At 40.7% G+C, this 24,055-nt stretch overlaps 1 protein-coding gene across 1 annotated transcript; it reads left to right on the top strand.

The window, feature by feature from the left end:
• The first annotated feature begins 1,574 nt into the window (after positions 1-1,574).
• Vom2r34 (vomeronasal 2 receptor, 34) lies at positions 1,575-22,974 on the top strand. Its single transcript, NM_001099657.1, has 7 exons — positions 1,575-1,819; positions 1,997-2,030; positions 4,923-5,663; positions 6,024-6,189; positions 9,883-10,009; positions 17,139-17,228; positions 22,008-22,974. The coding sequence occupies exons 1-7, from the start codon at positions 1,800-1,802 to the stop codon at positions 22,972-22,974; spliced, it is 2,145 nt and encodes a 714-aa protein (NP_001093127.1). The 5' UTR covers positions 1,575-1,799.
• Positions 22,975-24,055: the final 1,081 nt, after the last annotated feature.

Below are 24,055 nucleotides of genomic sequence, written 5' to 3'. Positions count from 1 at the left end.
ACACAGACATAAACACATATACACATACACACATATACACATGGACACACACACAAATACATAGACACACAGACACACAGATACACACACATACACATGGTGAGCATCATTGTAGAATACATTAGAAGGTGACAGTTGACATATATTCATACATACACATATACGCATAAAAGAAGTTCATGGTCAATCTCCGTTGCATAATTAGTGATGTCAGATTGAGCGATATGGAGACTCAAACTTAAAAGAAAAAAATCTACTCTCAACAATAACAATTAAAAATTTATTTAAAATGTAACATCAGTTGGATGTATTAGAACTTGCCTTTAATTACAGTGCTCAAGAGGAAGTGGTGGGCAGATCTATGTGAATTCCAGACAATCAAGACTACACAGAGAGACCCTGTCTTAACACCCACATCCATATGTATATGTATATCTATTAATCTATCTATCTATCTATCTATCTATCTATCTATCTATCTATCTATCTATCTTCTATCTATCTATCATCTATCTATCTTATCTATATCTTTTTCTCCTTCCTTAAGCATTTCCATATGCACTCTCTTCTAAATTCATGGCCTTTTATTCTTCAATCATTATTATTGTTGCATTTGAATAATTATATGAATAAATATACAGATGTAATTTGTTGATTAATTTGGTGATGGTTGTATCTATGTGTTTTAATATTTTATTAGATTTGCTATTTGATGATTTCATATTTTTATGTTACATTTAATTTATTCTCATTCCTCCCAGCCCCTCTTATTTTCTTTCCATACCTGTTATTTCCTCCTTGATAGTGAAGGTCCCTTTTCTACATTTCAGCCTTTTTGTTTAGTACCCACTAATTTAACCCAAGGTTGTTGTCTGTGGCTTGAAATTATGGGGGTCTGAAATGTCCATTACAGCTTAGTGGATTCACTTGTTAGTGACATGAATAAAGACAATGACATTTTTAAACCCAAAATATATCAGTTGCCAATAGTTAAACAAGAAAATATAAGGCCAGGCAAAGAGATTGCTAGTGAATGATTGACTGTTGATAGGCTCACATGCATGCAGTGTCTGAGTCATGTTTTAAAAAGAGCATTTCAATTCTCATTCACATATCTTCTGGCTCTTAATGACAGAAAATCTGACATAGATGATACTTTCCATAATTAAAACCAATCATACTATTTGATAGCTTTATTTTCCTTGTTTCCTTGAAACAGTCTCTCTGTGTAGGTCTAGCTTCCTTGGACTAGCTATGTAGATCACGTTTTGTTTTCTGATTCTCCTTTTTCCTCCTGAGTGGTGGGATTGAACAAGTGTGTCACCAACACTGCTCACTGTCTTCTGTAACTCTCCCTGTGATTACTGTCTCTGTCTTCCCTGTGGCTTCCCTTTGACACTTCTGAATGGGGCTCATGTGCACATCTCTGTACAAATATTTGAGGAGATGTATGTCTTTACTCAGATCACTTGGGTCACAGTGTTCATTCTTGTTCCGTTATGTCCCATAATGAGTGATAAATGTAGGCTTCTTTTTCCCTCAGTGTCTCCAGGTGGGGTTACTGGGTGGCATAGAGTTTTGTCTTTGCCATTGAGGAGATTAATAAGAGTGCTCGGTTGTTGCCCAATTTAACACTGGGCTTCTCCATTCGAAACTCTGGTGACTCAGTTCATGGAGCCCTGTATGATTCGGTGGGATTTCTCACAGGGCAGGAGGAGCCCATCCCCAACTACACATGCCAGCATGGCTCTCCACAGGCTGCCTTGGTCGGGGACACACGGTCATCCCTGTCTGTATCCATGGCCAGACTTCTGGGGCTGTAAAAGTTTTCTCAGGTGAGTTGCTTAAAGCCTTATTCTTAAGGAATGTGGTGAATGTGATGATAGTGACATTGATGGTGATGGTCATAGTATTGTGGAGCTCTACTGAGGAGTCAGGTTCCCTGAATATTCTCAATGTCCAACATGGTTCTCTCCTCCATGTATATATAGTTTAGAAAAAATTATCATTCCCCTCCATTGAAAAGAATAGTGAGACAATTTCATTTTTATTATTTGAAATACATTTTATAGATTTACAGATTTTTAGTTTATATTTATTGCATATTTTGCCATTTTTATATGTGTGTGTTTGTGTGTGCATGTACCACATGAATCTCTGGTGCCTGTGAACATAAGAAGAAAGCACAGGACTCTCCAAAAATGTAGTTCATATGGCTATATAACTTTTATGTGTGCTGAGGGTGCTGGAAATTAAACTTGGGTCCTTTGAAAGAGCACCAAGTAGTGTTAACCATTAAGCCATATCTTTATTACCCTATTAATCAATCCACCAATCAATTATTATTAGAGCAACTGTTTCTATATTTGTAAGCAAGTATGCATGTGTGTGTGTGTATGTGCGTGTGTGTGTGTGTGTGTGTGTGTGTGTCTTCGTGTGTGTGTGTACAATGAACCTTTGCATATCTGAGGAGTCTAGAAGAGGCTTCCTTCATCATTCCTCACCTATCCCTTGAGTCAAGATCTCTTCCTGAACCTACAGCCCATGATTTCTTGACCAGGCTGGAATATTGAAAGCTCCACCTAGTGTCCTGTGTGCACACCTCTTGGAGCTGAGGATACTGTTATGAGGAGGATGCCCAACTTGTTACAGGAATACTAGCATCTGAGCTCCTATTATGATTTTGTAGCAAATGCTGCTAGCCATCTTGGTATCTTGGTATCCCTCAAGTTAGGCATATTTAAATTAGTAGATATTTCATTTCACTTTTCTGTATATGATCACACACCCCAAAACAAACTTTGTTTCTGTCTTTTTTCAGGTGTGTATTGTGTGTGTGTGTGTGTGTGTGTGTGTGTGTGTAGGTAGCATCTCTGTGTAACATAGGTTGCCCTTGAACTCTTGATCACTTTTCCTCAGATTTCTGAGGACTGCACAGTATTATGCTCAGAACAGAAACTTGATATATTGACTATTTTAAAGGGACTTCTTGAATTCCAACTTGTAGGATTGCAAAATAAATTTTAGTTAAATTTGAATTTCATGGCTGGAGATATGGCTCAGAGATGAAGATCACTGGGTGCTCTTTTAGAAAAATTTCAAATCCCAACAACCACATGGTGTCTTAGATGAATCTGTAACTCCATTTCCAGACATGATATTCCCTCTTCTGTCCTGGAATAGCCTTCCAGGACACACACATGTGGTGCAGATCATACATACAGGCAAAACACTCTTTTGTAGATAATAATAAAATACTGAGTTTCTAAGAATCAATGTATTGTTTTTATTCTATGTTTGACCCAATATTTGTATTAAAATATAATTTGTTTTCAACTAGTAACGTGTGTTTCATGGGACAAACTTATACATAGAAACCATCATTGCTTACTCGAAATCAAAACATAACAAGACCTCGCAAGACCATCTGCATGAGTTTGATGGAGCCTTTTCCTTCCACATGAAGCTACTAGATGCTATGGCCTTTGTCTTAAGACAGTACAAACTTTACACATTTTGTAGAAGAAGGTTTTCACTCATACTCTGAGACTGATCAGCCACATTCAGTGCCTCTCAAAACCAAAGAGACCAGACTAGACCTCACCAGATGGGACCAGACCACACCAGAGCACAGTAGACCAGACCAAACCTCAACAGACAAAGAACCTACTTGTCACATATCCAAGTACTCTCTGTTTTCTGAACATATTAACACCTCCTCTTCGACAAAATGATAAAGCAGATTCCTATTTCTCTTAAATTTTGAAACCCTCACAATGATAGTCTGATAAGACCCTATAATTCATTCATTCTTAGGACGTGCAGCAAGGTGGCTCATTGGGCTAAGGTGTTTTCTAGCAAGTTTGATGATTTGAATTTGAGGCTCTGGAACTCACTAGGTGGAGGAAGAAAACCAGTCCCCATAATTTCTCTTCTATGTCTACATATGCATCCTCACAGACAGGTAGACAGACATTAGGACACATACACACAGTCACACACAAAGACACACACACACACGCATACACAAACACACACTCATGAATTTTCTAAAGAATGTTCTAACAGCTGTATGCAAATGAAAGGAGAAGACCAAGCCTTGCTGAGGTGCTGGAAACAAATATAGCAGTGGGCAGTTGGAAGGACAGATGCTGATAGTAAAGATATGGTTCTGGGCTTCTTTGGAGAAGCTACAGGCAGTCTGTGGTGATCAGCTATTGTAAGGCACACAGCTACTTGGTAGACTCAGGACCTTTCTCAAAGCATAGGGTTGGTTCTTATGCTGTCTTGCTCCCAATTGGTTCTTGATCTGTCAGTAAAGAAGCCACGAATAAATTGCTGGGTATAAGTTATCGGTGGGACATCCAGGTCCCTGGAGGAAAAGAGACAGAAAGATGACAGAGATTAGAGAGTAGAGTTCACCATGCTTCAGTGAGGTCTCAGGAGGAGTGTGACCTGTGGCACCTCTTTTCCAGGTGGGAGATAGGAGTGTCCAGCGATTGTGTCCAAATGCAAGTTGAAAAGGAACAACTGTATGTGTCTCTTTTATCAGTGGTTTCAAGGAAACTAGGGTTGGCACTGGTAGAGTGACACATTATTTTTATTTTTTCATAAAAATTGTTATGCTTTAGATTGCAATATACATTTATGTGTATGTGTGTATGTCTGTGCAAATCTATGCAACAGGTGTGAGAGGAAGCCAAAAGCAAGTCAGATTTCCTGGGGCTGGAGTTACAAACAGTTGTGAGCCACTACATGTGGGTGTTGGGAGTTTAACTGGAGTACTTTACAAGTTGAACAAGCGCTGGAACTGCAGAACCTTCTCTTCATCCTCATCCTCCCAACATTCTATTCAGACCATTATCATGCTCATGAGTCCTTGATCTCATCTACTCTCTTATTGCCTGTCTCATCCTTGACAGATCAGCTATTCATCTTCCCTACCTAGCCTGAGTGACAAGATCCAGTTTCCATCCTTCCTTTGGACACTGCCTAGTGATCTCTCATCCTGTCATGCAGTTACTCAGCTGATAATTCACTTTCAGTGGTCCTGGGTGATCATTCTGGCCCAAGATGATGACTTTGGAGAGCAGGCCAGTTCTCTGGCCACTCAGCAGCTGAGTGCAGCTGGTGTGTGCATTGAGTTTCACCTTCATGTCCCTTCCCAACAGACCTTGGGGAAGATTGGAGAGACTGTCCAGAAGATGCAGAAATGTACAGCCAGAGTTGTCCTGGTTTTCTTAAGCAATTCAAATTTCCGGCTCATCTTGTATGGTTTACTTGCTGTCTCTGTCTCAGGACAAGTCTGGGTTAGCAATGACACTCTGCACATGGCACTTGCTCTGACCATTCCAGGCACTTCCCAGGTCTTGCAAGGCACATTTGGCCTTCTGTATCACAGCAGCAGGGCAATTGGCTTCCCTGAGTTCTTTGCTCACTTGCGCCCCAACCAGACCCCAGAAGACATGTTTATAAAGACGTTCTGGGAGTTTACATTTGATTGTACATGGCCCTACCAGAACAGCACAGTGACAGAGGGTGTCCAGGTCTGCTCAGGGAATGAGAGTCTGAAGAACAAGCCATATCCTTTCCTAGAAGTGAGTAAAATTGATGCTGCTTACAGAGCTGTCTACAGCATTGCCCATGCCCTGCATGATATGATAGTCAGTGCGCACCAGGATGGGAAAGGTACAAACTCCCAGGACTTAACCCCTGGCAGGTGAGAGAGACATGTGTAGAGTGGATGGTTCAGGGATGGTTGAGGGAAGAATAATAATGCTTTTTACAAAGCTGTAGAAGTACAGCATACTATATGCTTTAGCAAGGATATCCCATATTCGCACTGATAAGCCACCATAGAAATTGCATTGCAGAAGGAATCCATGCTCTGTGTTTGATTTCAGATGAATCCAGTCCCTATGGGGTTATCTCTGAACAACCTTAAGATGCCTAGTACATTTAATTTTCATAAAATAGTAACCTTGTTTGTGTTACCAAATTTGAGCTACTGCGAATGTTTTTAGTACAGGCATGTTGAAAGTCAGAATCTCAATGATACATCAAATGTAATTATATATATATATACACACATATATATATACGTATATGTGTATATGTATATATATGTATATGAGTGCATGTGCATGTGTGGCAGGCTTATGTATCTCAGCATGCAGGCATATGATGTAGGTGTGCACAGTGCATATACATATTTGTGAGAATGTCTGAGAATATGAGAAATTACTTTTTTTTATTAACTTGAGTATTTCTTATTTACATTTCGAGTGTTATTCCCTTTCCCGGTTTGTGGGCCAACATCCCCCTAACCCCTCACCCTTCCCTTCCTTATGGGTGTTCCCCTCCCCATCCTCCCCCCATTGCCGGCCTCCCCCCAACAATCATGTTCACTGGGGGTTCAGTCCTGGCAGGACCAAGGGCTTCCCCTTCCACTGGTGCTCTTACTAGGCTATTCATTGCTACCTATGAGGTTGAAGCCCAGGGTCAGTCCATGTATAGCCTTTAGGTAGTGGCTTAGTCCCTGGAAGCTCTAGTTGCTTGGCATTGTTCATATGGGGTCTCAGGCCCCTTCAAGCTCTTCCAGTCCTTTATCTAATTCCTTCAACGGGGGTCCTATTCTCAGTTCAGTGGTTTGCTGCTGGCATTCGCCTATGTACTTGCTGTATTCTGGCTTTGTCTCTCAGGAGCGATCTACATCCAGTTCCCGTCGGCCGGCACTTCTTTGCTTCATCCATCTTGTCTAATTGGGTGGCTGTATATGTATGGGCCACATGTGGGGCAGGCTCAGAATGGGTGTTACTTCTGTGTCTGTTTTAATCTTTGCCTCTCTATTCCCTGCCAAGGGTATTCTTGTTCCTCTTATAAAGAAGGAGTGAAGCATTCACATTTTGATCATCCGTCTTGAGTTTCATTTGTTCTTGGTATCTAGGGTAATTCAAGCATTTGGGCTAATAGCCACTTATCAATGAGTGCACACCATGTATGTTTTTCTGTGATTGGGTTACCTCACTCAGGATGATATTTTCCAGTCCCAAACATTTGCCTATGAATTTCATAAAGTCATTGTTTTTGATAGCTGAGTAATATTCCATTGTGTAGATGTACCACATTTTCTGTATACATTCTCCTGTTGAAGGGCATCTGGGTTCTTTCCAGCTTCTGGCTATTATAAATAAGGCTGCTATGAACATAGTGGAGCATGTGTCTTTTTTATATGTTGGGGCATCTTTTGGGTATATGCCCAAGAGAGGTATAGCTGGATTCTCAGGCAGTTCAATGTCCAATTTTCTGAGGAACCTCCAGACTGATTTCCAGAATGGTTGTACCAGTCTGCAATCCCACCAACAATGGAAGAGTGTTACTCTTTCTCCGCATCCTCGCCAGCATCTGCTGTCACCTGAGTTTTTGATCTTAGCCATTCTCACTGGTATGAGGTGAAATCTCAGGTTTGTTTTGATTTGCATTTCCCTTATGACTAAAGATGTTGAACATTTCTTTAGGTGTTTCTCAGCCATTCGGCATTCCTCAGCTGTGAATTCTTTGTTTAGCTCTGAGCCCCATTTTTTAATAGGGTTATTTGTCTCCCTGAGGTCTAACTTCTTGAGTTCTCAGTATATTTTGGATATAAGGCCTCTATCTGTTGTAGGATTGGTAAAGATCTCTTCCCAATCTGTTGGTTGCCATTTTGTCCTAACCACAGTGTCCTTTGCCTTACAGAAGCTTTGCAGTTTTAGGAGATCCCATTTGTTGATTCTTGATCTTAGAGCATAAGCCATTGGTGTTTTGTTCAGGAAATTCTTTCCAGTGCCCATGTGTTTGAGATGCTGCCCTAGTTTTTCTTCTATTTGTTTGAGTGTATCTGATGTGGAGGTCCTTGATCCACTTGGACTTAAGCTTTGTACAGGGTGATAAGCATGGATTGATCTGCATTCTTCTACATGCTGACCTCCAGTTGAACCAGCACCATTTGCTGAAAATGCTGTCTTTTTTGGTTGGATGGCTTTGGCTCCTTTATCAAAAATCAAATGAGCATGTGAGTGTGGGTTCATTTCTGGGTCTTCAATTCTATTCCATTGGTCTATCTGTCTGTCTCTGTACCAATACCACACAGTTTTTATCACTATTGCTCTGTAATACTGCTTGAGTTCAGGGATAGTGATTCCCCCTGAAGTCCTTTTACTGTTGAGGATAGTTTTAGCTATCCTGGGTTTTTTGTTATTCCAGATGAATTTGCAAATTGTTCTGTCTAACTCTTTGAAGAGATGGAATGGTATTTTGATGGGGATTGCATTGAATCTGTAGATCACTTTTGGTAAAATGGCCATTTTTACTATATTAATCCTGCCAGTCCATGATCATGGCAGATCTTTCCATCTTCTGAGGTCTTCTTCAATTTCTTTCTTCAGTGTCTTGAAGTTCTTATTGTACAGATCTTTTATTTGCTTGGTTAAAGTCACACCGAGGTACTTTATATTATTTGGGTCTATTATGAAGGGTGTCATTTCCCTAATTTCTTTCTCGGCTTGTTTCTCTTTTGTGTAGAGGAAGGCTACTGATTTATTTGAGTTAATTTTATACCCAGCCACTTTGCTGAATTTGTTTATCAGCTTTAGTAGTTCTCTGGTGGAACTTTTGGGATCACTTAAATATACTATCATATCATCTGCAAATAGTGATATTTTGACTTCTTCTTTTCCGATCTGTATCCCCTTGACCTCCTTTTGTTGTCTGATTGCTCTGGCTAGAACTTCAAGAACTATATTGAATAAGTAGGGAGAGAGTGGGCAGCCTTGTCTAGTCCCTGATTTTAGTGGGATTGCTTCAAGTTTCTCTCCATTTAGTTTAATGTTAGCAACTGGTTTGCTGTATATGGCTTTTACTATGTTTAGGTATGGGCATTGAATTCCAATTCTTTCAAGGACTTTTATCATGAAGGGGTGTTGAATTTTGTCAAATGCTTTCTCAGCATCTAATGAAATGATCATGTGGTTTTGTTCTTTCAGTTTGTTTATATAATGGATCACGTTGATGGTTTTCCGTATATTAAACCATCCCTGCATGCCTGGGATGAAGCCTACTTGGTCATGGTGGATGATTGTTTTGATGTGCTCTTGGATTCGGTTTGCCAGAATTTTATTGAGTATTTTTGCGTCGATATTCATAAGGGAAATTGGTCTGAAGTTCTCTTTCTTTGTTGGGTCTTTGTGTGGTTTAGGTATAAGAGTAATTGTGGCTTCATAGAAGCAATTCGGTAGTGCTCCATCTGTTTCAATTTTGTGGAATAGTTTGGATAATATTGGTATGAGGTCTTCTATGAATGTTTGATAGAATTCTGCACTAAACCCATCTGGACCTGGGCTCTTTTTGGACCTTTAATGACTGCTTCTATTTCCTTAGGAGTTATGGGGTTGTTTAACTGGTTTATCTGTTCCTGATTTAACTTCGGTACCTGGTATCTCTCTAGGAAATTGTCCATTTCCTGCAGATTTTCAAGTTTTGTTGAATATAGGCTTTTATAGTAAGATCTGATGATTTTTTGAATTTCCTCTGAATCTGTAGTTATGTCTCTCTTTTTTTTTTTATTTCTGATTTTGTTAATTTGGACACACTCCCTTTGTCCTCTCGTTAGTCTGTCTTAGGGTTTATCTATCTTGTTGATTTTCTCAAAGAACCAACTTTTGGTTCTGTTGATTCTTTCTATGGTTCTTTTTGTTTCTACTTGGTTGACTTCAGCTCTGAGTTTGATTATTTCCTGCCTTCTACTCCTCCTGGGTGTATTTGCTTCTTTTTGTTCTAGAGCTTTTAGGTGTGCTGTCAGGCTGGTGACATAGGCTCTTTCCTGTTCCTTTCTGCAGGTACTCAGAGCTATGAGTTTTCCTCTTAGCACAGCTTTCGTTGTGTCCCATAAGTTTGGGTATGTTGTACCTTCATTTTCATTAAATTCTAAAATGTCTTTAATTTCTTTCTTTATTTCTTCCTTGACCAGGTTATCGTTGAGTAGGGCATTGTTCATCTTCCACGTATATGTGGGTGTTCTTTTCTTTTTTTTTTCTTTTTATTATTAACTTGAGTATTTCTTATATACATTTCCAGTGTTATTCCCTTTCCCAGTTTCCGGGCAAACATCCTCCTCCCCCCTCCCCTTTCTTATCGGTGTTCCCCTCCCCACCTTTTCCCCATTGTCGCCCTCCCCCCAACAGTCTAGTTCACTGGGGGTTCAGTCTTAGCAGGACCCAGGACTTCCCCTTCCACTGGTGCTCTTACTAGGATATTCATTGCTACCTATGAGGTCAGAGTCCAGGGTCAGTCCATGTATAGTCTTTAGGTAGTGGCTTAGTCCCTGGAACCTCTGATTGCTTGGCATTGTTGTACATATAGGGTCTCGAGCCCCTTCAAGCTCTTCCAGTTCTTTCTCTGATTCCTTCAACGGGGGTCCTATTCTCAGTTCAGTGGTTTGCTGCTGGTATTCGCCTCTGTATTTTCTGTATTCTGGGTGTGTCTCTCAGGAGCGATCTACATCCGGCTCCTGTCGGTCTGCACTTCTTCGCTTCATAAATCTTGTCTAATTGGGTGGCTGTACATGTATGGGCCACATGTGGGGCAGGCTCTGAATGGGTGTTCCTTCAGTCTCTGTTTTAATCTTTGCCTCTCTCTTCCCTGCCAAGGGTATTCTTCTTCCCCTTTTAAAGAAGGAGTGAACCATTCACATTTTGATCATCTGTCTTCAGTTTCATTTGTTCTAGGCATCTAGGGTAATTCAAGCAGTTGGGCTAATAGCCACTTATCAGTGAGTGCATACCATGTATGTCTTTCTGTGTTTGGGTTAGCTCACTCAGGATGATATTTTCCAGTTCCAGCCATTTGCCTACGAATTTCATAAAGTCGTTGTTTTTGATAGCTGAGTAATATTCCATTGTGTAGATGTACCACATTTTCTGTATACATTCTCCTGTTGAAGGGCATCTGGGTTCTTTCCAGCTTCTGGCTATTATAAATAAGGCTGCTATGAACATAGTGGAGCACGTGTCTTTTTTATATGTTGGGGCATCTTTTGGGTATATGCCCAAGAGAGGTATAGCTGGATCCTCAGGCAGTTCAACGTCCAATTTTCTGAGGATCCTCCAGACTGATTTCCAGAATGGTTGTACCAGTTTGCAATCCCACCAACAATGGAGGAGTGTTCCTCTTTCTCCACATCGTCGCCAGCATCTGTTATCCCCTGAGTTTTTGATCTTAGCCATTCTCACTGGTGTGAGGTGCAATCTCAGGGTTGTTTTGATTTGCATTTCCCTTATGACTAAAGATGTTGAACATTTCTTTAGGTGTTTCTCCGCCATTCGGCATTCCTCAGCTCTGAATTCTTTGTTTAGCTCTGAGCCCCATTTTTTAATAGGGTTATTTGTTTCCCTGTGGTCTAACTTCTTGAGTTCTTTGTATATTATGGATATAAGGCCTCTATCTGTTGTAGGATTGGTAAAGATCTTTTCCCAATCTGTTGCTTGCCGTTTTGTCCTAACCACAGTGTCCATTGCCTTACAGAAGCTTTGCAGTTTTATGAGATCCCATTTGTCAATTCTTGATCTTAGAGCGTAAGCCATTGGTGTTTTGTTCAGGAAATTTTTTCCAGTGCCCATGTGTTCCAGATGCTTCCCTAGTTTTTCTTCTATTAGTTTGAGTGTGTCTGCTTTGATGTGGAGGTCCTTGATCCACTTGGACTTACACTTTGTACAGGGTGATAAGCATGGATCGATCTGCATTCTTCTACATGTTGACCTCCAGTTGAACCAGCACCATTTGCTAAAAATGCTATCTTTTTCCCATTGGATGGTTTTGGCTCTTTTGTCAAAAATCAAGTGACCATAGGTGTGTGGGTTCATTTCTGGGTCTTCAATTCTATTCCATTGGTCTATCTGTCTGTCTCTGTAATGATATCATGCAGTTTTTATCACTATTACTCTGTAATACTGCGTGAGTTCAGGGATAGTGATTCCCCCTGAAGTCCTTTCATTGTTGAGGATAGCTTTAGCTATCCTGGGTTTTTTGTTATTCCAGATGAATTTGCAAGTTGTTCTGTCTAACTCTTTGAAGAATTGGATTGGTATTTTGATGGGGATTAGATTGAATCTGTAGATCGCTTTTGGTAAAATGGCCATTTTTACTATATTAATCCTGCCAATCCATGAGCATGGGAGATCTTTCCATCTTCTGAGGTCTTCCTCAATTTCTTTCTTCAGTGTCTTGAAGTTCTTATTGTACAGATCTTTTACTTGCTTTGTTAAAGTCACTCCGAGGTACTTTATATTATTTGGGTCTATTATGAAGGGTGTCGTTTCCCTAATTTCTTTCTCGGCTTGTTTCTCTTTTGTATAGAGGAAGGCTACTGATTTATTTGAGTTAATTTTATACCCAGCCACTTTGTTGAAGTTGTTTATCAGCTTTAGTAGCTCTCTGGTAGAACTTTTGGGATCACTTAAATATACTATCATATCATCTGCAAATAGTGATATTTTGACTTCTTCTTTTCCGATCTGTGTCCCCTTGACATCCTTTTGTTGTCTGATTGCTCTGGCTAGAACTTCAAGAACTATATTGAATATGTAGGGAGAGAGTGGGCAGCCTTGTCTAGTCCCTGATTTTAGTGGGATTGCTTCAAGTTTCTCTCCATTTTGTTTAATGTTAGCAACTGGTTTGCTGTATATGGCTTTTACCATGTTCAGGTATGGGCCTTGAATTCCTATTCTTTCCAGGACTTTTATCATGAAGGGGTGTTGAATTTTGTCAAATGCTTTCTCAGCATCTAATGAAATGATCATGTGGTTTTGTTTTTTCAGTTTGTTTATATAATGGATCACGTTGATGGTTTTCCGTATATTAAACCATCCCTGCATGCCTGGGATGAAGCCTACTTGGTCATGGTGGATGATTGTTTTGATGTGCTCTTGGATTCGGTTTGCCAGAATTTTGTTGAGTATTTTTGCGTCGATATTCATAAGGGAAATTGGTCTGAAGTTCTCTTTCTTTGTTGTGTCTTTGTGTGGTTTAGGTATAAGAGTAATTGTGGCTTCGTAGAAAGTATTCGGTAGTGATCCATCTGTTTCAATTTTGTGGAATAGTTTGGATAATATTGGTATGAGGTCTTCTATGAAGGTTTGATAGAGTTCTGCACTAAACCCGTCTGGACCTGGGCTCTTTTTGGTTGGGAGACCTTTAATGACTGCTTCTATTTCCTTAGGAGTTATGGGGTTGTTTAACTGGTTTATCTGTTCCTGATTTAACTTCGGTACCTGGTATCTGTCTAGGAAATTGTCCATTTCCTGAAGATTTTCAAGTTTTGTTGAATATAGGTTTTTATAGTAAGATCTGATGATTTTTTGAATTTCCTCTGAATCTGTTGTTATGTCTCCCTTTTCATTTCTGATTTTGTTAATTTGGACGCACTCTCTGTGTCCTCTCGTTAGTCTGGGTAAGGGTTTATCTATCTTGTTGATTTTCTCAAAGAACCAACTTTTCGTTCTGTTGATTCTTTCTATGGTCCTTTTTGTTTCTACTTGGTTGATTTCAGCTCTGAGTTTGATTATTTCCTGCCTTCTACTCCTCCTGGGTGTATTTGCTTCTTTTTGTTCTAGAGCTTTTAGGTGTGCTGTCAAGCTGCTGACATATGCTCTTTCCTGTTTCTTTCTGTAGGCACTCAGCGCTATGAGTTTTCCTCTTAGCACAGCTTTCATTGTGTCCCATAAGTTTGGGTATGTTGTACCTTCATTTTCATTAAATTCTAAAAAGTTTTTAATTTCTTTCTTTATTTCTTCCTTGACCAGGTTATCATTGAGTAGAGCATTGTTCAATTTCCAAGTATATGTGGACATTCTTCCTTGATTGTTATTGAAGACCAGTTTTAGGCCGTGGTGGTCAGATAGCACTCATGGGATTATGTCTATCTTTCTGTACCTGTTGAGGCCCGTTTTTTGACCAATTATATGGTCAATTTTGGAGAAAGTACCATGAGGAGCTGAGAAGAAGGTATATCCTTTTGCTTTAGGATAGAATGGTCTATAAATATCCGTTAGGTTCATTTGGCTCATGACTTCTCTTAGTGTGTCTACATCTCTGTTTAATTTCTGTTTCCATGATCTGTCCATTGATGAGAGTGGGGTGTTGAAATCTCCCACTATTATTGTGTGAGGTGCAATGTGTGTTTTGAGCTTTAGTAAGGTTTCTTTTACATATGTAGGTGCCCTTGTATTTGGGGCATAGATATTTAGGATTGAGAGTCATCCTGGTGGATTTTTCCTTTGATGAATATGAAGTGTCCTTCCTTATCTTTTTTGATGACTTTTAGTTGAAAATTGATTTTATTTGATATTAGAATGGCTACTCCAGCTTGCTTCTTCTGACCATTTGCTTGGAAAGTTGTTTTCCAGCCTTTCACTCTGAGGTAATGTCTGTCTTTGTCTGTGAGGTGTGTTTCCTGTAGGCAGCAGAATGCAGGGTCCTTGTTGCGTATCCAGTTTGTTAATCTATTTCTTTTTATTGGGGAGTTGAGGCCATTGATGTTGAGAGATATTAAGGAATAGTGATTATTGCTTCCCGTTATATTCATATTTGTATGTGAGGTTATGTTTGTGTGCTTTCATTCTCTTTGTTTTGTTGCCAAGACGATTAGTTTCTTGCTTCTTCTAGGGTATAGCTTGCCTCCTTATGTTGGGCTTTACCATTTATTATCCTTTGTAGTGCTGGATTTGTAGAAAGATATTGTGTAAATTTGGTTTTGTCATGGAATATCTTGGTTTCTCCATCAATGTTAATTGAGAGTTTTGCAGGATACAGTAACCTGGGCTGGCATTTGTGTTCTCTTAGGGTCTGTATGACATCAGTCCAGGATCTTCTGGCCTTCATAGTTTCTGGCGAGAAGTCTGGTGTGATTCTGATAGGTCTGCCTTTATATGTTACTTGACCTTTTTCCCTTACTGCTTTTAATATTCTTTCTTTATTTTGTGCGTTTGGTGTTTTGACTATTATGTGACGGGAGGTGTTTCTTTTCTGGTCCAATCTATTTGGAGTTCTGTAGGCATCTTGTATGCCTATGGGTATCTCTTTTTTTAGGTTAGGGAAGTTTTCTTCTATGATTTTGTTGAAGATATTTCCTGGTCATTTGAGCTGGGAGTCTTCACTCTCTTCTATACCTATTATCCTTAGGTGTGATCTTCTCATTGAGTCCTGGATTTCCTGTATGTTTTGGACCAGTACCTTTTTCCGCTTTACATTATCTTTGACAGTTGAGTCAATGATTTCTATGGAATCTTCTGCTCCTGAGATTCTCTCTTCCATCTCTTGAATTCTGTTGGTGAGGCTTGTATCTACAGCTCCTTGTCTCTTCTTTTGGTTTTCTATATCCAGGGTTGTTTCCATGTGTTCTTTCTTGATTGCTTCTATTTCCATTTTTAATTCCTTCAACTGTTTGATTGTGTTTTCCTGGAATTCTTTCAGGGATTTTTGCGATTCCTCTCTGTAGGCTTCTACTTGTTTATTAATGTTTTCCTGTGTTTCCCTAAGTGAGTTCATGTCTTTCTTGAAGTCCTCCAGCATCATGATCAAATATGATTTTGAAACTAGATCTTGCTTTTCTGGTGTGTTTGGATATTCCATGTTTGTTTTGCTGGGAGAATTGGGCTCCGATGATGGCATGTAGTCTTGGTTTCTGTTGCTTGGGTTCCTGCCCTTGCCTCTCGCCATCAGATTATCTCTAGTGTTACTTTGTTCTGCTATTTCTGACAGTGGCTAGACTGTCCTATAAGCCTGTGTGTCAGGAGTGCTGTAGACCTGTTTTCCTCTCTTTCAGTCAGTTATGGGGACAGAGTGTTCTGCTTTCGGGCGTGTAGTTTTTCCTCTGTACAGGTCTTCAGCTGTTCCTTTGGGCCTGTGTCTTGAGTTCACCAGGCAGCTTTCTTGCAGCAGAAAAGTTGGTCTTACCTGTGGTCCCGAGGCTCAAGTTTGCTCGCGTGGTGCTGCCCACGGGCTCTCTGCGGCGGCAGCAACCAAGAAGACCTGTGCCGCTCCTTCCGGGAGCTTCAGTGCACCAGGGTTCCAGATGGCCTTTGGTGTTTTCCTCTGGCATCCGAGATGTATGTATAGAGAGCAGTCTCTTCTGGTTTCCCAGGCTTGTCTGCCTCTCTGAAGGTTCAGCTCTCCCTCCCACAGGATTTGGGTGCAGAGAACTGTTTATCCGGTCTGTTTCCTTCAGGTTCCGGCGGTGTCTCAGACACAGTGGTCCTGCTGCTCCTGGGCCCTCCCCCTCGGGAGCCCAGAGGCCTCATACAGTTTCCTCTTGGGCCAGGGATGTGGGCAGGGGTGGGCAGTGTTGGTGGTCTCTTCCGCTCTGCAGCCTCAGGAGTGCCCACCTGATCAGGTGGTGAGGTCTCTTTCCCACAGGGTCTGGGAGCAGAGAGCTGCTGTGGGCCGGGATCCGCGGGCGTGGGACCTCTGGCAAACACAGGACGTGCCCGGTCCTAGATGAACTCTGCCTCTGTGTGTCCCGATCTCACCAGGCAGCTCTCTTGCAGCAGACAAGTTGGTCTTACCTGTGGTCCCGAGGCTTAAGTTTTCGGGTGTTCTTTTCTTATTGTTATTGAAGACCAGCTTTAGGCCGTGGTGGTCTGATAGCACGCATGGGATTATTTCTATCTTTCTGTACCTGTTGAGGCCCATTTTTTGACCAATTATATGGTCAATTTTGGAGAAAGTACCATGAGGAGCTGAGAAGAAGGTATATCCTTTTGCTTTAGGATAGAATGTTCTATAAATATCTGTTAAGTCCATTTGGTTCATGACTTCTCTTAGTCTGTCTACGTCTCTGTTTAATTTCTGTTTCCATGATCTGTCCATTGATGAGAATGGGGTGTTGAAATCTCCTACTGTTATTGTGCGAGGTGCAATGTGTGTTTTGAGCTTTAGTAAGGTTTCTTTTACATATGTAGATGCCCTTGTATTTGGGGCATAGATATTTAGGATTGAGAGTTAATCTTGGTGGATTTTTCCTTTGATGAATATGAAGTGTCCTTCCTTATCTTTTTTGATGTCTTTTAGTTGAAAATCGATTTTATTTGATATTAGAATGGCTACTCCAGCTTGCTTCTTCTGACCATTTGCTTGGAAAGTTGTTTTCCAGACTTTCAGTCTGAGGTAGTGTCTGTCTTTGCCTCTGAGGTGTGTTTCCTGTAGGCAGCGGAATGCAGGGTCCTCGTTGCGTATCCAGTTTGTTAATCTATGTCTTTTTATTGGTGAGTTGAGGCCATTGATGTTGAGATATATTAAGGAATAGTGATTATTGCTTCCTGTTATATTCATATTTGGGTATGAGGTTATGTTTGTGTGCTTTTCTTCTCTTTGTTTTGTTGCCAAGACGATTAGTTTCTTGCTTCTTCTTGGGTATAGCTTGCCTTCCTATGTTGGGGTTTACCATTTTTATCCTTTGTAATGCTGGATTTGTAGAAAGATATTGTGTAAATTTGGTTTTGTCATGGAATATCTTGGTTTCTCCATCTATGTTAATTGAGAGTTTTGCAGGATACAGTAACCTGGGCTGGCATTTGTGTTCTCTTAAGGTCTGTATGACATCAGTCCAGGATCTTCTGGCCTTCATAGTTTCTGGCGAAAAGACTGGTGTGATTCTTATAGGTCTGCCTTTATATGTTATTTGACCTTTTTCCCTTACTGCCTTTAAGATTCTTTCTTTATTTTGTGCGTTTGTTGTTTTGACTATTATGTGACGGGAGGTGTTTCTTTTCTGGTCCATTCTATTTGGAGTTCTGTATGCTTCTTTTATGCCTATGGGTATTTCTTTTTTTAGGTTAGGGAAGTTTTCTTCTATGATTTTGTTGAAGATATTTACTGGTCCTTTGAGCTGGGAGTCTTCACTCTCTTCTATACCTATTATCCTTAGGTGTGATCTTCTCATTGAGTCCTGGATTTCCTGTGTGTTTTGGACCAGTAGCTTTTTCCGCTTTACATTATCTTTGACAGTTGAGTCTATGATTTCTATGGAATCTTCTGCTCCTGAGATTCTCTCTTCCATCTCTTGTATTCTGTTGGTGAAGCTCGTATCTACAGCTCCTTGTTTCTTCTTTTGGTTTTCTATTTCCAGGGTTGTTTCCATGTGTTCTTTCTTGATTGCTTCTATTTCCATTTTTAATTCCTTCAACTGCTTGTGTTTTCCTGGAATTCTTTCAGGGATTTTTGCAATTCCTCTCTGTAGGCTTGTACTTGTTTATTAATGTTTTCCTGTGTTTCTCTAAGGGAGTTCTTCACGTCTTTCTTGAAGTCCTCCAGCGTCATGATCAAATATGATTTTCAAACTAGATCTTGCTTTTCTTGTGTGTTTGGATATTCCGTGTTTGCTTTGGTGGGAGAATTGGGCTCCGATGATGACATGTAGTCTTGGTTTCTGTTGCTTGGGTTCCTGCGCTTGCCTCTCGCCATCAGATTATCTCTAGTGTTACTTTGTTCTGCTATTTCTGACAGTGGCTAGACTGTCCTATAAGCCTGTGTGTCAGGAGTGCTGTAGACCTGTTTTCCTCTCTTTCAGTCAGTTATGGGGACAGAGTGTTCTGCTTTCAGGCATGTAGTTTTTCCTCTGTACAGGTCTTCAGCTGTTCCTGTGGGCCTGTGTCTTGAGTTCACCAGGCAGCTTTCTTGCAGCAGAAAAGTTGGTCTTACCTGTGGTCCCAAGACTCAAGTTCGCTCGTGGGGTGCTGCCCACGGGCTCTCTGCAGCGGCAGCAACCAGGAAGATATGCGCTGCCCCTTCCGGGAGCTTCAGTGCACCAGGGTTCCAGATGGCCTTTGGTGTTTTCCTCTGGTGTCTGAGATGTGTGTGCAGAGAGCAGTCTCTTCTGGTTTCCCAGGCGTGTCTGCCTCTCTGAAGGTTTAGCTCTCCCTCCCACGGGATTTGGGTGCAGAGAACTGTTTATCTGGTAGGTCTCTTTACCGTCTTCTGGCGGTGTCTCAGACACAGCGGTCCTGCTGCTCCTGGGCCCTCCTCTACGGGAACCCAGAGGCCGTATACAGTTTCCTCTTGGGCCAGGGATGTGGGCAGGGGTGGGCAGTGTTGGTGGTCTTTTCTTCTGTGCAGCCTGAAGAGTGCCCACCTGACCAGGTGGTGAGGTCTCTCTCCCACGGGGTTTGGGAGCAGAGAGCTGCTGCGGGCCGAGATCCGCGGGTTTGGGACTCCCTCTTGTTCCCCTTTTAAAGAAGGAGTGAAGTATTCGCATTTTGATCTTCCCTCTTGAGTTCCATGTGTTTTGTGCATCTAGGGCAGTTCAAGCATTTGGGCTAATAGCCACTTATCAATGAGTGCATACCATGTGTGTTTTTCTGTGATTGGGTTACCTCACTCAGGATGATAATTTCCAATTCCATCCATTTGCCTATGAATTTCATAAAGTCATTGTTTTTGAGAGCTGAGTAATATTCCATTTTGTAGATGTACCCCATTTTTTGTATCCATTCCTCTGTTGAAGTTCATCTGGGTTCTTTCCAGCTTCTGGCTATTATAAATACAGCTGTTATGAACATAGTGCAGCATGTGTCTTTTTTATATATTGGGGCATCTTTTGGGTATATGCCCAAGAGAGGTATAGCTGGGTCCTCAGGTAGTTCAATGTCCAATTTTCTGAGGAATCTCCAGACTGATTTCCAGAATGGTTGTACCAGTCTGCAATTCCACCAACAATGGAGGATATTTCCTCTTTCTCCACATCCTCACCAGGATTTGTTGTCACCTGAGTTTTTGATCTTAGCCATTATAACTGGTGTGAGGTGAAATCTCAGGGTTGTTTTGATTTGCATTTCCCTTATGACTAAAGATGTTGAACATTTCTTTAGGTGTTTCACAGCCATTCAGCATTCCTCAGCTGTGAATTCTTTGTTTAGCTCTGAACCCCACTTTTTAATAGGGTATTTTTCTCCCTGCGGTCAAACTTCTTGAGTTCTTTATATATTTTGGATATAAGGCCTCTATCTGTTGTAGGATTGGTAAAGATCTCTTCCCAATCTGTTGGTTGCCGTTTTGTCCTAACCACAGTGTCCTTTGCCTTATAGAAGCTTTGCAGTTTTATGAGATCCCATTTGTCGATTCTTGATCTTAGAGCATAAGCCATTGGTGTTGTGTTTAGGAAATTTTTTCCAGTGCCCATGTGTTCCAGATGCTGCCCTAGTTTTTCTTCTATTAGTTTGAGTGTATCTGGGTTGATGTGGAGGTCCTTGATCCACTTGAATCTAAGTTTTGTACAGGGTGATAAGCATGGATTGATCTGCATTCTTCTACATGTTGCCCTCCAGTTGAACCAGCACCATTTGCTGAAAATGCTATCTTTTTTCCATTTGATGGTTTTGGCTCCTTTGTAAAAAGTCAAGTGACCATATCACTTGTTTTTTAAACCCCATGGTGGAAGTTGTATTGTGACTTTGTTTTTTGTATTAGTGAGGTTCATCTTTGTGGTTGAATTGAAACAGACTACCATATTCTGGATTGTTTTTCTGCAGAACTTACTACTTTATATGCTGAAAGTTGGAAATGTTAGATGAAGCTGCCTTTATGGTTGATTTTGGCTGAGGATAGAGTCTGAGGGTGTGCCTGAGTGCATGTGTTCATGCTTGTCTGTCTTACTGCAGTCTTTTCACTTTGTTCTTTGAGTTTTAGACAGGATTTTATCATACAGTCTTGGCTGGCATTGAGCTCTTCTTTTTGACCAGTCTATTAACTGAAATATATTTACCTTTGTCTGCCTCTCAGGTGCTAAAATTAAATTATTTGCCATCACACCCTGTCCCAACTACCCTCATTAATATCACATTCCTGTTCGAACTACATCTACCCTGGTGAAATCACTTAGCCTTTATTACATCATCTCCAGTTAACTTAATGAGAAATTTCATGATACTGGGGTATAGGAGTTTAACAAATGAATTATTGGAAGCGTGACTCAGTCTAAATCATTTGTTAACGTGACTTTTTCCTAATCGAGAACAAAATGAACCACTAAAGAGCTCACATAATGTATAGCTGCTGCTCAATGTGGTCAACTCAGTGATCTCTAGGTTCAGTGAGAGATCTTTTCTAAAAAACTAGAGTGGAAAGGATTTGGAGAAAAATGGGTCAGCAGTTAGAAATATCCACATGGTGACTCACAACCATGTGTAAATACAGTTTGAGGGCATTTGCTGCCACCTTCTGACCTCTACCCCTACCAGGCATTCACATGATGGCCTTCTATATATATACAGACAAAACTCCCAAATAGCAAAATAAAGTAAGTTATTCTAAAAAAATAAGTTGTTGAGACTTGTGAAATGTGTTTGAATATTCACTTAGCTTTGATAACCTGAGATCGGCTCCTGAGATCCACAGGGTGGAAGGAGAGGATTAAATTTCTAAAATTTGTCCTGACATCCAAGTGTACACACCATGGCATTCCTAAGCCTACCTACATACATATACACAGCAAAATGTAAAAATATATTAAATATATCCTATATATGAAGAAATTTTATTTTTAAAATAAGGTGTGTGAAGTGACTAAGAAACAATATCTGATGGTAATCGTTGATACTACATGCATGTGATTCCAATACACATACATATACACACACACAAACATACACATACACAAACTCACATAAATTACGTATAGTAGTGTAATTATACAATCACAACAGTTAAGAGGATGAGGAAGTAGGCTTAGAAATTCAAGATAATCTGCTACTTAGTCAATTCAAGACCAAGTGGTGTTACAGGAATACCATTTTAAGACATAAACACCCCCACTTCCTCCAATAAAATACGTATAGATTAGTCATAATTTTTTGTACCCCTATTCAATCCCATCCCTGGCCAGCAAGAATAATTCATAAATATATTAATTTCTGGAGAGGCTACAAGAGAAATTAACACTTGGGATACCTTCCTTCACTGCTAGTGAAGTTCCTATATTGTTACAGACATAGTGTTTTTGTGTCTCTCATAGACATGAAGAGATGTCTTCTGTGTCCCAAGGAGCAGTACCTGAGACATACCAGAGACCATTGCCTCCCCAGGACAGAGATCTTCCTGGCCTTTGAGGAACCATTGGGATTCATATTGGCTTTGATGGCAATCTTGCTGGCTGGTCTGGCTCTCCTGGTACTTGGAGTTTTCCTGAAGCATCGAGACACACCTGTGGTCAGGGCCAACAACAGAACTCTCAGCTGCTTCCTCCTGATCTCTCTTTCCCTCTGTTCCCTCTGTTCTTTGCTTTTCCTTGGGAGACCCACTGTCACCACCTGTCTCCTCCGTCAGACCACCTTTGCTGTGGTGTTCACAGTGGCTGTCTCCTCTGTTCTGGCCAAGACTGTCACAGTAGTCCTGGCCTTCAGAGTCACCAAGCCAGGAAGCAGGATCCAGGTATGCCTGAGCCCTGGTGCTTCAACCTCAGTGGTCCTCATTGCTTCCTTAATACAGGCTGTTCTTTGTGGAGTGTGGTTGGCTACCTCCCCACCATTCCCAGAGAGGGATATGATCTCAGAGCCCCAGCACATTGTGATCCAGTGCCAGGAGGGTTCTGGTGCCACCTTCTTCTGTGTGCTGGGCTTCTTAGGTTTCCTGGCAGGGGGTACCTTCTCTGTGGCTTTCCTGGCCAGGGACCTACCAGATGTCTTCAATGAGACCAAGTTCCTCACCTTCAGCATGCTGCTCTTCTGCAGTGTCTGGACAGCTTTCCTGCCCCTGTACCACAGTGCTCGGGGAAAGTCCACTGTGGCGGTAGAGATCTTCTCCATCCTGGCCTCCACTGCTGGCCTTTTGGGTGGCATCTTCATCCCCAAATGCTACATCATCTTGTTGAAACCAGAAAAGAATACCCCTGCCTGGCTAAGGCAAGGCCACTGTGCACATCAAGACAGGCAGTTTTCGATGCTCCATAGAAGGTGATAGTTTTCTGGGGTGTAACCAAGAGCAAGTGGTTGAATTTGACTCATTGTTTCTTTGTGGATAAAAATGTATTTAAAAGATAGATCAAGATTCAAATAAGGTACTTATAACAAAACACAAATGACAATTAAGCTTAGAGTAGACATACAGTCACTGAATATTCTGTCCATATGTATTGTTGAAAGTCATCACAGTTCAGAAACTTTTAAGGAGAGCACCGAAGATCGCACAATGTTCTAAAATCTTTATCAGTATGATTGTCAAATTGAGTGTGGTACTCAGGACCCACATGATAGATGTAGTGAAGTGATATTACTAGTTTTTGGTTTGACCTCTGCATGATAATCACATAACATCTGTCACATCCATATACACAAAGTATCAGTGTGAAGGTGGGAAAAAGTGTCATTAGGTGATAATGTTGATGATGTCCATGGTTTCTGAGCATCTGTGAAATTGAGAGGCAGATCATTGTTCTCTCTTTTTCATTTTGAGAGGAGCAGTAGTGGGAATTCATCCTTTCATTCACAGTTCCTTACAGACCTGCCATTTGATTAATCAATGTCACTTCTAGATAAATATCCAGAAATATAAACTATGTCTGTTAAGAATGTAAATGAATTTTCAGAGAAGCATTATTCATATACTAAAAGAATCTAAATATGTTTGAGTTGACAAATGTTTGGTATGGCTTACACAATGACTAGGACAATTTTTGTAAATAAGAATTAAACATAAGAAGGAGTATACTGTTTAATATAGAGTTAAGCATTTAGAATTTTATAGTCTTTTAAAAAAGACAATCAAAATAATATATTTTGATATTCCACTTAATGAAATATTCTGAAGAATCAAACCCATAGCGACACACAGTAGACTAATCTTGAGTTTTGTTGAGGGGAGATTAGTAAGGGTGCAGTATTTCTTTGTGGAGTGATGAAGTTCTAACAGTTGACTCTGTGGGACTGAGGAGATAGCCTAGTGTTTCTGAGTACCTCAGTTTTGTTGCCAGGACTCATGTCAGGCAGTTTACATGAACCTGTAATTCTAGCTCCAGGGATACAACAGCTCTGGCTTCTAT

This window comes from Rattus norvegicus, chromosome 1 (assembly GCF_036323735.1).
Source record: "Rattus norvegicus strain BN/NHsdMcwi chromosome 1, GRCr8, whole genome shotgun sequence".
Classification (NCBI taxonomy): domain Eukaryota; kingdom Metazoa; phylum Chordata; class Mammalia; order Rodentia; family Muridae; genus Rattus; species Rattus norvegicus.
Note: the sequence above shows the minus strand (reverse complement) of the source record. Positions and strands in the feature narration are given on the sequence as shown.

Bases quoted from the DNA above. Each gene is read 5' to 3' on its own strand.
- Vom2r34 (NM_001099657.1), top strand. From the start codon at position 1,800: ATGGCCAGACTTCTGGGGCT. The intron at 10,010-17,138 runs GTTGAGTAGGGC...TGGCTACTCCAG, and splicing joins TCTTCCTTGACCAGGTTATC to CTTGCTTCTTCTGACCATTT. The intron at 17,229-22,007 runs GTAGGCAGCGGA...ATATTGTTACAG, and splicing joins GCCTCTGAGGTGTGTTTCCT to ACATAGTGTTTTTGTGTCTC.